General features: G+C 37.4%; 1 protein-coding gene across 1 annotated transcript; it reads right to left on the bottom strand.

Moving 5' to 3' along the window:
- Positions 1-73: 73 nt before the first annotated feature.
- LOC137281738 (EF-hand domain-containing family member C2-like) lies at positions 74-17,736 on the bottom strand. Its single transcript, XM_067813319.1, has 10 exons — positions 17,541-17,736; positions 15,890-16,229; positions 14,711-14,934; positions 13,086-13,442; positions 12,435-12,573; positions 11,362-11,670; positions 3,665-3,861; positions 2,356-2,687; positions 1,769-1,861; positions 74-1,184 (listed from the first exon to the last, which is right to left on the bottom strand). Exons 1-10 carry the CDS (start codon positions 17,580-17,582, stop codon positions 989-991), a joined length of 2,229 nt encoding a protein of 742 aa, XP_067669420.1. The 5' UTR covers positions 17,583-17,736; the 3' UTR covers positions 74-988.
- Between the last annotated feature and the right edge of the window lie 967 nt (positions 17,737-18,703).

The following is an 18,703-nucleotide window of genomic DNA, read 5'->3' on the forward strand; positions in this document are numbered from 1 at the left end:
TCTGGGTCTTCAAAATGACAAGCAATCACTTAACCACTAGGCTACACAACCCCAACAATAAGCAGAACAGATATTTTCACTATTATGCTCAACTTTATTTGGATATTATTAGTCAGTATTTACAAAACACTCAACACAAATGTATGCATATATAAAGGAGGTGATGCCTACATTTGTGATGGACAGTGGCCTGTATCAGCAGTGAGTGAATACATTATAAACTGTGTCTCAACACACAGATCTTAACAGATAACAAAATCCAGACCTCATACATATCAAATGTACCAATAACATAAGTGAAAAGTAGTCCATTTTAAAATGGATTTCTTGTGATCTTGAATGTACTTCAACAAGACTGAGACTCCAGTACAATGATGCATGAAACTACAATTTGGTGTGTAAAGTTGTATCCTACACTGACAGTGACAAGGTTACATTCATTTTCCAAGCACTTATCAAAGTATAGTTGTCACTGACGTTACATTTTTAGTAAAACTTGTATATATTTATGTTAATATCACAGGCATCTCAGATATTATGAAAACATTATTTCAATAAAAACATTTAAAGGATACAGTAAGAAACTGATCATGATAACAAGGATGTAAAACAAGATAAATTATGCTAAAACCTTCCTTTCACAACTTGATGAACATCAACTGTTTCATACCATTAAACATTTCACTAATGTGGTCAAATAATCAGGCCCAAACCTGCTGCATTGATCATGTCTGATATTTGATCAGTACAACTGGCTCCGACAAAATGTTTCCAGAATGACTAATGAATGTTTTACTAATGATGTCATGTGAATTATTTGTTTACTTTTAAACATTTGGGAAATACACCACTTACATAAACTTCAGACAAATTCCTGTACAACTTTCCATATCTATATATACAAATGTCAGTTAATTTCCACATAGTTGAGATATTTCCCAATAATGTAATGTGACTGCTGCTTAAGTCTGTGAAACAAAATGCTCAATTAGCTGGAACCAAACACATCTGAAAGCATGGCTTTGTAGTTGACAGCATTGACAGCATTCTTGGCAGCAGTGCCTGCCCAGTCAGCTTCTTCAGACACAGGCTGAAACTGCATTGGTGGTACTGGGAAATCACGCCAGTTGATCTGCTTCACAAATTCCTCATACAGGATTAAGCCACTCTCATTGGCAGGTGCACTGCAAGGGAAAAGTCATTGGTTGTAGAGCTTCGTTGCATTATTGGTTGTCTTTATTTGCTCATTGTCAACCAAAAGTCACTGTGTTCTGCAATCTGATTGGTTGAAAAACATGATCAAATGGTATTTGATTCCCAGAAACTGCAAGATTATTCGCTGCGTATTGGCACGTAGAAACAGCACAAACAATTGTTTTGTTGCGTCATTAACAGTGGTGAGATCATTCAAATCATATTGTGACGTAAAGTCAGAATGACGTCACAAATGAGCAGCTCCAGATGCTACCATGGGAACCAGCTGAAACGGCCAGCTGACGACACTTCACGGCTAACGCCGTCAGTTCCAAATGCATTCCCGTGCTTCAAATACTCAATAACACCCGGATATTGGCAAACACATGATGTTTGTCTCCTAATTCTGACCATTGCCTATTCTCTTTTCATAATCTGATAATAATTATCACTAGTCAATACACTCCTTATGTGTACAAATACATTATTTCACTTACGCTTGACCATTAATCTTCATTACAAATGTAATAGGTTGCTAGCTCGTATTTTCACCCAAGGATATTAGTATACTTACGATGCAATAGCTGCACGGAGGAGATCATCAGGCAGGGGAACATGATGAGCATGGAATACTGTGCGGATAGTCTCTATGTCCAGGGAGCCAGATCTGCAAGAGGACATGCAGTCTCGTTAAAGGTGCCTTCCAGAGTATCATGCAGTAATCATTAGAGTGAGTGTGGCTTTAGGCTACATCAGCAATTTTGCAACTGTTCATGATAACAGAAAGTCATGGTGTACCGTTTAATGAAGTGGTTTGGTGATTTTGCTGTGATAAATATATATTAACTAGGTTAATATTCTCAGCCCCATGTATAAATTTCAGTGAAAAGTGGAGCATATGAAGAAAAAAGTCTCATGCCTCCTTTATTTATGTTTTGATTGTTGTTTAACATTCACATGTTTAGGAATCAAACAATATGTTGTGGTATGTAAAATGTAGTATAATTTGGGATATAATGACAGGCAATCAACTAAATGCACTGTGTCCACATGATAAATTATCTTGTCAACCAGGTCAGTGAAAGGATCAGCATTTGGGGTGAGTATTGTTTTACTCCACTTATAGCAAAGTAACAGCAAGTTCACACTGCTTTCACTCACTTTTCCTTGTCAGCATGCAGGAAGCTCTGAACCAACGTCCCAAATCCTTCAAAGTTCCTCTTCCTTAGCTGTTCCTGTATGATGGCAACAAGTTTCACATGGTCCATGGCATCCTCAGCCCTCTGCTCGCTGTAGTATCGTGCAACCGTCATAATCTCATGCTCTGTCAGGGAACGATCAATCTGTCGCAGGAGACCACTGAATTGTTCGTATGACACAATGCCATTTCCACTGGAGTCGTTCCTGGCAAAGAAGGCTCGGATGTCCTCTTTGTTCTGGCCAATTTGGCTGGACACCTTCTGGCAGATAGCTTTCACATTAGCTATGGGGAACTGAAAATAGATATATCTTTGTTAAATATGGCAAACATGTATACTGCATGTAACAATGTAGGGCTGTTGTCCAAGTCTTCAAACAATCAGAAATGAGAGGTATATTGTATAGAGAGAGATGATATTTTTCAGAATATCACTTCCATAAACAATACTGTAGAAGACAGGCACCATAAAAGCATTCATCATACTAATCTAATTTATACAGAACTGGTTCTGATGCAATGGCTTTTGAAACAATGATGCGGGCAGGCAGTGTGTTTGGGGTGGGGACTTGTGTTTACAAGTTTTAACCAAACAATTATCCTGTTTTCAGCAGTTTAAAAACCAAAACATGCATTTTCACAATCACATCTGAGTTAGTGCTCATGTAATGGGAAGTGCTTCTAAGCACTGTCATCTTAGTACTGCACCATTCCACTGCAGAGATAGTGTATTTAAGACATCGGATGTTTACTAGTTTCATGATTTAATGGAAATATAAAGGCAACATGGGCGGTATATGATGATGCTGAGGTGCCTTAGAACCAGGATGTTTGACCTAAAGTTCCATACCTATGCAGACAAGCTGACATGGAAATTGTTACATGAGTGTTTTCTTAATGACAAAGGATATCAGAAGTTACGTACTTGAGCAAAATCAAATTATGAGCATGTTACATCAAGTATGTCCAGCAAATATTTTTAGAATCTGTTGTCTTCTACCATGATCTTGAACAAATTCAAAGGTCCTGGGCCTAGATTTTTTAAGCTCTCTTAGCGCTTATATAGTCATAAGTGCCGTACATTAACATTAACTTACAAGTATCTTAGCGCTAAGAGAGGTTAAAGAATCTAGGCCCTGGTGTTTAAACATACATCAGACTCGAAGGTTAAATCGTTACTCTTCGAAAACTGCTGAAATCGACACTCATATCAAGAATGTCAAATGGCTCCTGCCTTATTTCTACCCATAGTTGTTTAAACCTAGTACTCACTTCACTAGGGTGCTCTTCCATGTATCTGAATGCATATTCATCAGCATCAATGAGGATGAACTTGAACTTATTGAACTCCACAGTGGCTCCTACATACAGATCCTGGGCTGTGTAGTAGCTGGAGATCTCTGTACTGTAGGGCTCCTGGCCAGGCTTCTTTACTCGGCCTCTCTCAAGGAACTTGCCACCAATGATTCCTAGATAATGTTAAGATGAACATTACAATGTCTGGAAGGAATGAAGTATTCAGATCTCTGGGGGTTAATTATTTGAGGTTTGCAGGCACCATACTTGAATCTAGTGATCACCTCATTATCTAACGTTTAGCATTAGGGTCATGAGAATTTGCAGATGTCCACACCAATTTTCAAACACTGATGCATGTATTCAACACTGCTTCCATATGAGAACCATATATTAGGATGTATTTGGGTATCTCCTGTTAGAGACATTCTTATACTCCTGATTTGCTTGATTTGTTTGCTTATATTTCATTGGCTCACTGACATTACAATGAACATTAGGTTTATATGATCAAACTTAAATGGTTATATTTTAAAATCTAATTCCTTAAAAAAGCCAGTTTCAAAAGAATTACTCCTGCAAGTGATTCACATACTCATTGTAATATGAAATCATCTGATTTGAAGCAGGATGTCACTTTCCAAGTTCACCGTAAAGCTAATAAAAAGTCCGCTATTCAATGTTAATTAAATCAGACTTAGAATTTAAGGAGATCCTTCTGTTCTTGAGGTTTTATGCATAGTTTTCTAGGTATTCCTTGCTTTGTATTTCATAACATGACAAGTATCTGACTGACTTCATCCTCATCTCTAAATGCTGGTGAAGAAGAGACGTGTCTTGTCATTGCATAATGTCATTTTATGTTTGTTTACAAACCTAGAATATGCTTGTTTACAAGCCTAATAAAATGCAGAGTTGATCTTTAAACTGCAGCTGAAAAGCAAAAGTGCCAAGAGCAGCATCGAGGCCGTTCAAATCTCTACAGAACTTGAATCTACAACAAGGAAGGAGTGGGATCTATGCAGGACTATGGTTTATGGTTCCACAATTTCTATAGAAGCACAGCAAGTCTATCTAATTAGAAGGTGGTCATTTATTACTGGTGGCAGCAGGTCAGAGTTTCTGTTGCACAAACACACTGACCCTTTTCTAATGCATGTCATATTGTTTTATTTATTTTAAACAATACCCTCCATCAGAAATCACAATGAAAAAGCATGTTTAAATGTTTTACTATGTACTGTGATTATTAACTTATATCCCTTCAGATTAACAAACAGGTGATAACAAATTTGGTTTATAAAAATGGTGAGTAATGGTGGTTCACCTGTTTTAAACTTCTCAGTAAGCTAAGAAAGCTATGACTGCATAAACAACCTGTTATTTGTCTGATATTCAGAGGTACTTAAATGTAAATTAAATACACTTAGTGGTGAAACAGCAGACTTGACTTACCAATTATTCCACAGATGTGGCCAATTTGACTTTATAGACACATATGATAGAGGCCATTAATCTGATCAGTCTATCATTACATTCAGCCTCTTAAATTTTCATAGCAGAGTAAGCGGAAAATCCTACTGGAAATTCAATACATTGCTAATAGGAAACACCATTCTAACAGAATTATGGAAAGTTGATAACTGATCTGCTAAGGAAAAAAGTCAATGATGGTAAGATTGACAAACAATGGGTGGAAGTCATTTGAAAAACTTTTCATGTAGTAAAACTACTACCTATCTATCTACTGTAAACGGGGAAAAGTGCAATCTAATAGCTGAAGATATGACATTTAACTGCGGGAAATGGCTTTAGTCTTCATATCAATAAAAAAAACAAAAACAATAGGTCAGAATTATAGTATTCCCAGAAATTATTGAGAATCATGTTGCGTCATGTAACTCATTACGTTTATTAACTTCTGGCGTTTTACTTACATAAACATGTTAAAACATCATCCTTTTACAGTCTCAGTCTTGTTTTAGTCCTTTGTTAGACCTCCTTGCTCAGCAATGCATGCCTGAATACGCCTAGGCACACTACCCATCAAAGTTTGTAGGTAATCGTGTGACAGGGTATCCCAATATTGGACCACCTCGGCCTTCATATCTTCAATATTTCTCAGTCCCTTTTGGTTTATTCTGTCCTTCATGACTCCCCACACATTCTCAATTGGGTTTAGGTCTGGGCTGTAACTGGGCCAGTCTAAAACTTGAACATTTTCGCCCGACAACCACTGTTTTGTGTAGCGCACAGTGTGTTTTGGGTCATTATCATGCTGGAAAATCCAATCATCTTCATACAATGTTTGTGCTGTCGGAAGAAGGTGACCATTTAGAATGTCAACGTATCTTTCTTTTGACAAGTTTCCCGTGAAAACACACAATGGCGTCACTCCGCGAGCCGATATGACACCCCACATGTGAAACTTCGGGCTATGTTTTGGTCGCTGGTAGATAGGTTTGACAGTATCTTTGGTCCAAATTTTCACACAATTAGGGAAAAGCCAAACAGAACTTTCATCCGAAAAGAAAACATTATCCCAATCTTGATTTTCATGAGCCCGACACCAGTTTAAACGTTTTTCCTTTTGTGCATCTTTCATCAACGGCGAGGGAATTCCACGTTTTTTCACCCAATTAAGTCTCTGTAATTCCTGCCTAACTGTTTCATTGCATACCTGAGGACTACCTCTGCTAATCATTTCATTTCTGATGTTCTCAACACTTTTCAATTTGCCCCTACTCACAATCTGCCCAAGTCTTCGGCGATCCACAAGACTGAATTTCCTAGGCCGACCTGCCCCTGCTTTGTGCTCTATCCTGGTTCCTGTTTGAATATTCTTCAAAGTTCTGTATACTGTAGACAGAGGAATACCATGTCTACAAGCTAACACTTTAGCATCAGCCTCACCCCTTTCAAAATCATCTAGAATGAGCTTTCTTTTCTCTCTTGCTGTAAATTCTGCCATGTCAACACAGGAAGCCGTCTGCTCAGACAAGGGAGATAACTCTTGACGTAATGAGCTGCCTTGTAAGCCTTCAAGAGTTGTCTCCCCTATTTAGTATGCTTAGTGCATAGTGAAAGCCCTTTTTCCAATCTTAGCATCATTAGAAAAAAAACAAAGATTTTCTCAATAATTTCTGGGAACACTGTACATACTATTGTGACTTTTGATGGAGAATACTTAATGTTTTTACTGAAGTGATTTATGGTTTTGAATCAATACACATAAAATATGTGTACAAGAATCAAGAGCAAGCCAAAACGATGTCGAGAGGAATTATAAACCTGAATTTATTCTGTGTCTTAGCCACTAGTAAAGAGTATTATTCTATCTGATACAGTAATAGTCACCTAATTATAGTCAACATGATAACACTTGTTGCCAGCTGGCAACAGCAAGTTCGTTGTTAATCGGGTTGATCCCTGGCCAGTATAATGAAAACATCATATAAAGCTCATCCGATCATTGATTCCCCATTGCAATTTTGACATTTACTCCAAATAGCTTTACATGTGTGTGAGTGAGTTTTATGCTGCACTTAGCAATATTCCTGGTATATCCTATGGTAACAATCTGTAAATAATTAGGTCTGGACCAGACACTCCAGTTGGGATACAATGCAGTGTGTCAACCAAGTCAGCAAGCCTAAACCATCAGATCTGGTTAGTTATCTTGTATGGAAAGTATGGGTTACTGGAGATCAATTCTAACCAGGATCTTCACAGGTGGTTTATCTGTAGATTTAGGACCACTTGAGAATAAAAACCTGTTTCTAAGTCTGAATACAATAAGAATGAAAAGCAACATATGGTTACTTGATAATATGATGAATGAAATAAAGAAAATAAGCTGAGAATGTAGCTTCTTTATGACAATGAAACAGCATTGGAAAATGTCTCTGAAAATGCTTACGCTAGTACTGCAAAGAAATGGCTTCGGTCTCCCTTTTGGAAATAACATGAATATATATTCCAAAATATTGGAAGCTTCTCTACTATTACTACTGAAAATGGCCATCTATCCTCAATATTGCAAATGAGAAACTCTATAGGCAAGGAGAACCATTGTCATCCTACCTCCTTCTGTTTGTTCTGCAGATTCTATGAAACAAGATCCAGAATAACAATTACAGTATTAGGCAGTTATAACTTGATTATTTATTTCCACCCTTTATTTTTGTAAATGGTTTATACCAAAAGATGAAAGAAACATTCATAGAATCTGTCTAAGTTTTATGCTGTGATTCACATGAATTCTAGACAGTAGGCGTGACATATTCCAGTTGTTTGAGAGATGTGGCTCATTAGACTTTGTTAGCAGATATAATCCAGGCTAAACATCTGAGGACAGAGTCATTACATTTATCCTCTCAAATTTTTATAGTAAAGACTTTGAAATCTAATACATTGTTAATGGGAAACAATCTTCTAATAGCTTTATGAAAATTTTACTACTAATACGCTAAGGAAGAAATTAATGAAGATAAGATTGAGAAACAATAGAGAGGTAATTTTTTATAAATATGGTTTTTAAATATTTCTTAAGGAAAGACTATTACCTATGCTATCTACTGTGAAAAGGAAAAAGTACAATGTAATAGCTGAAGAGCAAGTAACTAAACTACAGGAAAAGTATTCAGCTTTCCTATGACTGAAAACAATAGTCCATGATTATTCTATAAACAGTCCACATGAGATATGTTACACTTCAGTATACTGAAAACAGTGCCAGCTGGTAACAACAAGTTTTGAGTTAGCTGACTAAGTATTTGGTACAGACTGAAGAAATATGCTAAAAATGGAAATGTTTTCAACATCTGGGTGCAGATAAAAAAAAATGCTGTGACTTAGGCCATTAGGCCAAAGCCAGAGTCAAGCACAACTCCCTTCTAGGAAGCTCGGTCTATATAATATCACTAAAATCTACTGAAAATGATGATATAAACTATGTTCAGGCTGATAAACTCAAAAGAATGATTGCATTAAACATGTTCATACATTGATAGCTACTCCACTGCAGCTCCTTTTTCGTGGACTAGTGATTACATCAACTAATTTCTAAGTCTGATTACATTAAGAAAGGAGTCTGCTGCTACCTATTCACGAAAAAAAAAGATACAAAAAAAAAACAATGGACAAATGGGTAAGATGCAACAAACACCAAATTGGTAATATAATGTATTGGGGAAAAAAAGATGCAGAATAAGCAAAATTACTACTCCTAAAGGTAGAAAGAATGAAAAAAAATGGAAAATGTCTGAAAAAGTGGTATGCCAGTACTGCCAAAAAATTGGCTTTAGTATTCCTTTAAAAAATAAATTTATACTCAAACAAACAATGGAAGCTTCTCTATGACTCAAAATGGCCATCTATCCCCAATATTGCAAATGAAAGAGGCTGTAGGCAAGGAGAACCATTGTCACCCTACCTCCTTCTGTTTGTTCTGCAGATTCTAGGGAAGATGATGAGAATAACAATGACATAACAATATTTAGCAATTACATCTTGATTATTTCATTTCCATCCACTTTTCAAAAATGTGAAGTGTTTCATATGAAAAAAAAATGAAAAGAAACCCATTCATGTTGTGATTCACATGAATGTTTGGCAGGACCATGTATCTGGTACATTTCAAGAAGAATATGAAGAAAGTATGTGACTTCATTCTTCTGTGGGTACTTGGGGACTATAAACAGATGTAAAGCATTGTGTTTAGTAGTGAGGTGGGCAGTGGAGAAAATCTAAGCACTTTATTTTGAGAGTTGTTGGTTTATTCTGTTCCTTCAATGGTTAACACCCGACTCAGCAATATTCCAGCTAATATGATGGTGGACTGTAAATAATCAAGTCTTAAGCAGACAATCCAGTGATTGACATCATGAGCATCGATTACACATTTGAAATACAATTACATGCATCAACCTAATATGAGAGCCTGTCTGAACATCAATTAATTCCATATGTTAACACCACTTTAACATTTATTAATGGATCTAGCAAGGACGTATGAACCATCAAAAAGGTTGTTGAAATGTGTGGTCATCATGAGTATCATAACAGGATAAAGGAAGTTTTGATTATTTCACAGAATTTCTAGGAACAGCTCTGAGGCAATTTTACAACAGCAACTTACTCACTATAAGACATGACTTATAAACGAAACATCAGATTGTAGGCAGGCTTCAAAAGTTGAACTGGGGGTATATTTCCATACCTTTACATAGATGAAAACTGTGTACTCAGTGACAGGTGTTAATGAACACAGGAATTAATTCAGAATTAGTGTGTTGTTTTTGGTATTATCATGTTACCTTCTACACCTGAAGACATGAATAGCAAAGAGCGCAAACTATGAAACTTGTAATAACTGTTTTCTGTCGCTTAAACCCAACAACAGAGCTTAGGTTGCTTTACTTCTAATCACAACATTCCATTAGGATGTGAAATGTGAAGAGGTGCCCTGTCAATCTACCTTTGTGAAAACATATCTACTGAATATAGACACTGTATCCAGAGATAATAAACTATTTCAAAACAAATCATTGACACTAACAACTACAACACATTAAATGCACTTTCTGTAAAACTGTCAGTAAAAATTTATTTCATGTCTTTTTTTTACACTGTGCTCGTGTTGAGTGACATTTCAAAATACACTCTTTTATTATTCAGTGAAGATAAAAGACATTTCATTTTATATCATATACAACACTCTTAACAGGTTCCTTTATCATATATTTCTTATTTGTCTTTAGTAAATTCAAAGGTTTAAAGCCAAAAAGTAAGTGAAATCACTGCCTTTAAAGGCCTACAGATTCTGAAATCATAGGCATCGGAACATGAAGCATGAAAGAAGTCTTACAATACATCATCAGTCAATGCCCTGCTCTATCTACATCTGATATAATATACAGAATATTTTTCAAGAAATACAAAAGATCGGACTATATATATAGCATAATATTTGGAAATACTTGAAAGTATGTTCAGCTCACCACTGCACACTCTCTGCTAATGTATGAAACATCAGAATGATGAATGAGGCCTATTTTTATGGAAATACAACTTCTTTATTCTGTATAGGCGATGTTTCAACATAAATTCTACTGTCATTGTCAACGTGATACATACTTGACAATGAACATTAGAATCTATGTTGAAACATCGCCTATACAGAATAAAGAAGTTGTATTTCCATGAAAATGAGGTGGCATCTGGTCCTGTAGTGGCATGTGGTCCTGTGCACAGAGCTCAGGTCACAATCAGTAGAAGTTAAGCAAAGAAACAGTGTTCGGATGGGTGACAGTCAGCTTGACTCCTGAGAGTTTCTAGGACTTCAGTCCTGCCCCGCGACGAAGTACATATGATGCATGTGGTCTCACCTTAGGCAAGTGAGTTTGTTCAAAACTGCCTCTGTTCACCCAGCAGAAAATGGGTACCCGGTGGGATAAGTCATGTGACTATAACTTTCCAGCACCCAACAGGGAGCTTAGGTTATCCATGGTAATAATATGCCTTGCTTTGTTAGCACTGTTAGCACAATGAGCATTCACCTCTTTTATGGAGTTTAGTGCAATATAAATGCAAATATTATTATTAAAAATAGTCCCCATTCTTCATCTACCCAACGTCTTGAATACAAGTCAAAGCTATGAAAAACCTGTTACCTGAGTTCCTGACAGGAGGCTCAAACACCAGCACACTGTCGTCGCTGAGGAAGTAGGAGATGATGAAACGCCTGTCCATGTCGATGGGCTTGCTGGTGTCCATGCGGGCCAGGAAGCGAAGGACGTTGCTGTCCAGTCCATGCCGGTCCTTCTCCATGAACTTGATGAAGTCTCGCTTAGGAGGTTTGGGCATCAGGCCCATGCAGGAGCACAGAGAATCCTCCTCACTCCCGAACCCATTGAAAGGAGGGAAGGTTTTCTTTACTCCTTGGCTGGGGGCCTGCTTGTAGCTGATGGGTGAGAACTCCTCTACAACACAAACAAAACATGGTGCATGGAAATGGTGGCAAGGTAGGCTAGTGGTTTAGGCAGCCACCCATCAAGTCAAACCTGGGTTTGATTCTCAACATGGGTCCAGCATGTGAAGTCCATTTCTGGTGTTGCCTGCCGTGTTATTGCTGGAATATTGCTAAAAGCTGCGTAAAACTAAACTCATTCACACTCACTGGTATGGGGAACTACTACTTCTATCTAGTGACAGTGAGTATGTTTTGATGTTCAAATTTAGAAATTCCAACGTTATATAGGATTTGCTATTTGTTACCATATTGGAATGTTCCAACTAAGGTGCAGTGTATTTGGTGAAGATACCAGGATGCTCAGAAACAAGGTGTATAAATATACTTAACATATGCAGTGTGTCATTAATCATAATAAATTCAGAACAAGCATCTTATGTTTTCAAGAAATGGAAAGCAGATAAGCTGTTTTAAATGCATCTACCGACATTAATGAGTTAACTGACTTTAAAGATCCATTTCCACCCTTGCTTAAATTGTCATAATCGTAGCATCCCCAGTGTTGTTATGTCCCCCAACTAACCAATCAGATTGCCTCGAAAGATGTTCTGAATGCTTCTCTCAAAGGTCATAAAACTCGTATTGGCAGAAATGAACATTCCTCTGATGTTTGTCCTAAGGAAGTGTTGTCAGATCTTCCTTCAAAACGATTACCAAGGAAAAGATCTCATTTTTTACATGTTTTAACAGTAGCAGATCAAGAATATGACTCACCTATACCATACTTAGTCTTGTAGTACTCCTTTGTGAACTGGTCACAGTCAGTAAGCAGGAACTTCCGTCCCCATACACTCAACACAGCCCCTATAGACAGGTCGGTGTCCTTGTAAAATTCAGTGTGGACAGCTCCAGTCTGAAATTGCACAATCAATGCAATCAGTACTCACAGAGCAATTAAACAAACCAAGACAGTTGTGTCCAGCAAATAACTGTTAATGAGCTAGTTGCAACACTCAGCAATATTCCATGTAACATATGTTGGTGGTCAGTAAATAATCAAGTCTGCACCAGACAATCTAGTGATCAACAGCATGAGTATCGTACACAAATGGGATACGATGATCAGCGAGCCTGACCACCCGATCCCATTAGTCGCCTTTTACAACAAGCATGGGTTACTGATTCTAGTACGCATAAATAAATTCATGGTTATAAGTGCTGGGTGTATTTCATCACATAAAGAAAATATTTTACTTTCATTTGGTACTAAAGTCTAATGATCAAATGTTAGGAAGCATGGCATGAAAATCGAAAATGTGGTTTATCATGGATTTATATCTACTGGACTGTAGTAAATGTGTCGATCCTAATCACAAACAACAGTAAACTATCAATATCTATACATCGATTAAATATTTCACTGACCTTCAAGCTGTCCAGAATGTATCGGCCACCGTGTCCAGTTGGTCCGAACACATTGAGAACTGTACGGTCAGTGACAGTGCCTGGCTGTTTCAGGGAATCTACATCTTTGGGAAGTTTCCCTCGGCGGACAAACACTGGAACAGCATCACGGCCGGAGTTTGGTGGGATGCACTCGCGAATTTCAATGGTGTCATCAGCCAGGAAGTAATGCAGGATCATCTCCCTTGGATCACCGAACATGTTATCACTGTCGTCCCAGTAGCAGTAGAAACGTAGAACATGACGGTCATGGTCCAGGAACTGTTTGAGAGTGTCATGCTTCTCATAGGGGCGCAGTGGCTGCATGCTTTCATCCATCTGAAACAGGACAGAGTAAATCTCATCAAGCTTATCATCAGTTATTCCCTCATCAGCTTGTGATTAGCCGAGAAACTAATGACATGATTCAGCATGAAGATTGTCATGCAGATTCATGATAGACCTTGATAGTGGTGTTCCGATGATCGAAAATTGAATGATTAAAAAATGATTACCAATTGTAAAAACATATTTTTGATTAATCAGCCTTTTGTTGTTTTATTATATAGGACACTTGAATGAAGTAAACCAAATTTGACAAATATTCATAAACAAACATGCTGAACTGCATAAAGTTATGGGTTTTGTAGAATTTCAACAAATTTATTGTTTCATTACAATTCAAGTGTCTTTCTTGCACGCGCGCAGGACAATAATAGTTATGAAAACATTATTTAGACAAAAACCTGGGGTAAAACAATAAAAATTGGTGACTACATTAAAACAGTGTATATTTCAATTATAATCGTTCACCACAAGTCCTCTGATAATCGATAGTGGATTAGGTTTCTGATTGCCAACACTAGACCTTACTAGAACTGACCATACCATATAGTTACTAGTATAACATTTTGTAATACGTAAACACATTTCATCTTCATGTTATTTCACTGCTCTTAGCATAGTATTCCAACTATTATACATGAGGGGGTACAGTCATAGTCAGTTTAACCAAGTCAACCATTAGAGCAAGGTCTTAAAAGCTGTCACTTCTGCACTGGACACTATTTCACATATAGTGCAGGGGGGATCCAGAGCGGGGTTGCACCCCGTTGGAATGCCCAAACATCATTCATAGGGGACTTAACTCTTCACAGCACAATGCACGCCTAAGCAGTCTTTGATAACCGGAGTGTGTGCACCATCTTTGTGACAAAGAGTGAGTGTTAGAACAAACAGACAACATTACTGCCCATGCCTCATTATCTATGCCAACACTCAGGTAGACATAATTCTGTGACACACTTATACTATTTCTTCAAATAGTTACTTTAAACTTCTCATCAAACGATGCATCCAAACTAAATTGTCAGAAAATTCACTAATACACAGTAGCATCAGTCTGCCATTCTAACTCTAACGTACATGACTCATTTATTCAGATTATTTTTAACAAACACCACAAATGTTCACTTCTTTGAGAGGCAGTTGGAGTAGTATGGGTGAATGGATCTTTATTCTCACAGCAATAAAGAAGTTGTTCATCCATATATTGTTATCCTTCCTTACAAGAAATGCTATTTGCCTTATTCCCACAGATAACTTACAGCTTTCCGGTGCTGGACGTAAGGATCAGCTGGAATGTCACTTGGGGCATTGATCCGAACACCGAGTTTCCTGAGGAAGTTCTGAGTGAATTCGTCACAGCCTGTGATTTTGAAGACCTTAGAGTACAGATTGAGTTCGACTCCGATGTTGAAGTCCTCCACCGTGTAGAACACATCGTCATGTGGTGGGGGCTTTGGTACCCTGTGTCTTCGGATCAGGGTTCCTGACACGTACAGATAAGTCATGATGTGAGTCAGTGCAATGTCACAAAGAAAGATACTATAATGTTTTCCACATTGTAACATCATGTTTAAGTGTTTTGACGGAGAAAATGTATCAGCTTTACTCACAAATAAACAACAATATGTTCACTAACTGGGTCTATGTTGACAATCCCACAATGCATCCATGGAATGTCACATGACTAACTGGTTAAAGTGTACAGCTCTAAACTTGTTGGAAGTGAATGAGTGAGTGAGTAATATTCACTTAGCAATATTATAGCTACATGGTGGCTGTTTGTAAGTAATAGAGTCAAGACCAGACAATCAGTGATCAACAGCATGAGCATCATTATACACAAGTGGGATACGATGGCATGTGTCAACCAAGTCAGCTAGTCTTACCTATCTTTGAAGTAAAAATGTGACATTTATATTGTCTGATATGGTGAAATAAGAAAGATAAGCTTATCCCAAACCTACTTGGAACTTTTTATCATTTATTTTATTGGCAACATGCTTCTTAATGTAGAGGAAAAGAAATATGAACAAAAATTTCATGTCAGATTTTCAATTTAGGTCAACTATTCTTTTGTGCCTTACATTCATTGTTGGAAAGTATTGAAATTTGTTCCCTTAGAAAAGAAACATACTTTGCTGTACAGTTTGGCAGTAAACTGTCGTATCATTACATAAGCGTCCTCATTCTTGAACAGTAATCGCTCAGGATAAAACTACCTTATAAACTGGAGTAGAGTGAAATGTATTTCACTGATTCCACACTTACGAATAGCAATTTCACACAACAAAACCTCCACACAAATCTTCACAAGACATCTGGATAAATCACACAAAGCAACCTTACTATTAAGGTGATGATAGCATATTATTACAATGACTGTCATTGTGCTAAGATTACTTCATACAAGTGGATGGTGACGTTTTAGCTACACAAACCTTGAGGAACACCACTGTTCTTTATTCTTGGCTCTATAACCTGGATGGAATCATCCTCCAAGTAGAAGTAGATTTTACAATTCCTGATTCGGAACTGTTCTTCTCGCTTCTCATGAACAGCCTCCTGGAAGAAAGCATCAAAACAAAGGACCTGTCTGTCGAAGGCCACCCAAGTTGGAACATTGGTACCTTCCCCACTAGGGAACACAGAGTTTTTCGGCCTCAGTTTCTGTCCCAGGAGAGGCTCACCACCAATACCTGGCTTCTCGTGTCCCACCAGCATCGAGACATCGTTGCAATTGTCGAAGTGATGAGATTTGTGGTACTTTGTCTTTCCCAACTGAAACAAGAAAATGTGAGATAAATTGTAACAAATATAATTTATGCTGTATTCAGTTGTCTAATGGTTACCAGTTTTAAAATTTTAAAATATTCCTTGGGGTGAAAGGTCACCAGTTTTCAGACACCTCTTAAAACCTGATTTAATTAATTTCACTAAAAAGTTAAAAATATCATGAAACTGGTCAGACTGATGCCACTTAATTAACAAAGATTAGGTGAGGGAGCATAGTATTTGCCCAGAAGAAGCATTCACATATTGAAATATTTCACCTTCCATAAATTAATATCAAACAGTCATCTTTGAAACTGTTTCATACTTGAGTAATAAACAGAAAATGATTTGAGCATCTTGTCAGACCACTAGTTATATTACTATGGCAAATTAAAAGTCAACATGGGGGTTCTGTATTGTGAATCTACCATTTAACTACAATATTATATTCACGAATAATTTCGTATTCGTTACCCAATATTTGTGATACATATCATATTCGGCACATAGTGTATTCGTTGCATTGCTAGCTTACAGGTGTATTTAGATTACAAGGTCTGAGCATGTGTGTGTCCTTTCATCCACAGTACAAACATATCTTATGTAAAATAAGCTTGAGGCCCTAATTAAGCCTGTTTGTCATCACATTTATAATGTTCAGTTATCAACATGAGACGATAACATGAAGATATATGTTACAATTGGTTTCCTGCCATCCATGCGGATCGATAGTTGACTATGCTCGTGGGATGAAATAACGATCAATAAACAGACCAAATAATGTAGTAAATATACCACTTAGCATTTTCGTCCAAGTCCTGACATATGCTGTATTTCACCATTATTTCTGTGACCCTACGTTTTAGCCATGCGATAGAAAGAGACTTATTCATAGAATGTTAGAGTTAAAAACGTTCAGCACTGTGAATTTGTTATGATTTTACGTTTTTGTTTGTATATATGTTACGGTACTTATCATACAGTAAACATTTTTTTTAAATATTCACTTTATATCATGTGTTTGATAAGTCATGACGCAAAGTATGCTTTTGTGGTAGTTTTCACTCACCATAGGAGCCGTACCCGTGTAACAGTAATAACACGTCGGTAGCAATCAATTAATAACAAGTTTTGAGAACTAAATATCAGTCAGTTGACGCTAGTAGATAGCATTTACATCCATTTCACTTTAAATTTCTAAACACACTGTATACAAAGATGATAATAAGTGCAGTTATTTATGATAGACTACAGATAAATACCAGTCAGATATACTCCGATATCCAACACGTAAACATGCAACGAGTAAGTGCTTACGCTGCTATTGAAGGAATTCCCTGGTAAAAATGGCAGCGCCATGTTGAAGTCGATGCAATGTCGGTAATGTGTACACTCTCCTGGATCTGTGAGATGACTTCAATTTACATCCAGTCGGAGCTGTTATTTCTTGATGCCTGACTCGCTGTTGATGGGTTGCCAAGGAAGATCAGTTGTGAAGTCGCTTTGCCCATGCGTCGACGGTTACTAAGCGGAAGTTTTGGGAGACTCAGTCTTCCAGCTGAAAATGGCTGTGTAAAGAGCCGAAACGATTAGCGTGCCGTGTGCAGAGATTAGCCCTCGCACGAACTGGAGACCTACTTTCGCGAACGATCAGGTGACAAAATAATCTCACAGACAATAACATGAACAAGTAGACAGGTATCAAACGGGGGAGTACTGTCGGGAAAACGCAAATCATGGAGTAGGAAAAGGAAGTTCGTCCGTTTCACTGTGTGTATGACCAGCGTGGCCCATTAAAGCTAAACAACCAAAAAACGACTTAACAAACGACAGACTAAATCATAAACAAATGGCTGAATTTTTATCAACATGAATTCATTATTTAAAGAACTGATATAAAGAATTGGCCATCGGGATGTGCAAAATCAAGGTACTGAGCGAGTGAGGATTGCTTCACGCCACATCACCAGTTTTTGAGCTATTCGCTGTGAGAAAATTTACACAATCACTGAAAATCACTGAAATGTCGGTCAAGTATCACATTCTAGATTAAAATAACTGACCCTTGAAATGAAAATCTACACTTTTTTCATACAGTTTGATTTCGTTGAAATACACTAACATCAACTGGTCAGAGACATATTTAAAAAATATCACATAATTTAGGAACAGCATCACAAAGATGCTGTAACGAATGTGTAAAACCAACACATTGAAGCAAAATATGTTTGATAATAATTGGATGCATTCCAAAGGATATTTCAATAAAAAAGGAATGTGTATTTAAACTGTCCTGTACGACATTTCTTTATCACAACTGCATCTTGAGAAGGAGGTTGTGAGGTAGCCTAGTGGTCAAAACGTTCACTCGTCAGACCGAATGGCTGAGTTCGATTCCCCACATAGGTACAATGAGTGAAGCACATTTCTGGTGTCCCCCGCCGTGTTATTGCTGGAATATTGCTAAAAAGTGCGTAAAA

This window comes from Haliotis asinina, chromosome 4, assembly GCF_037392515.1.
Source record: "Haliotis asinina isolate JCU_RB_2024 chromosome 4, JCU_Hal_asi_v2, whole genome shotgun sequence".
Lineage (NCBI taxonomy): Eukaryota > Metazoa > Mollusca > Gastropoda > Lepetellida > Haliotidae > Haliotis > Haliotis asinina.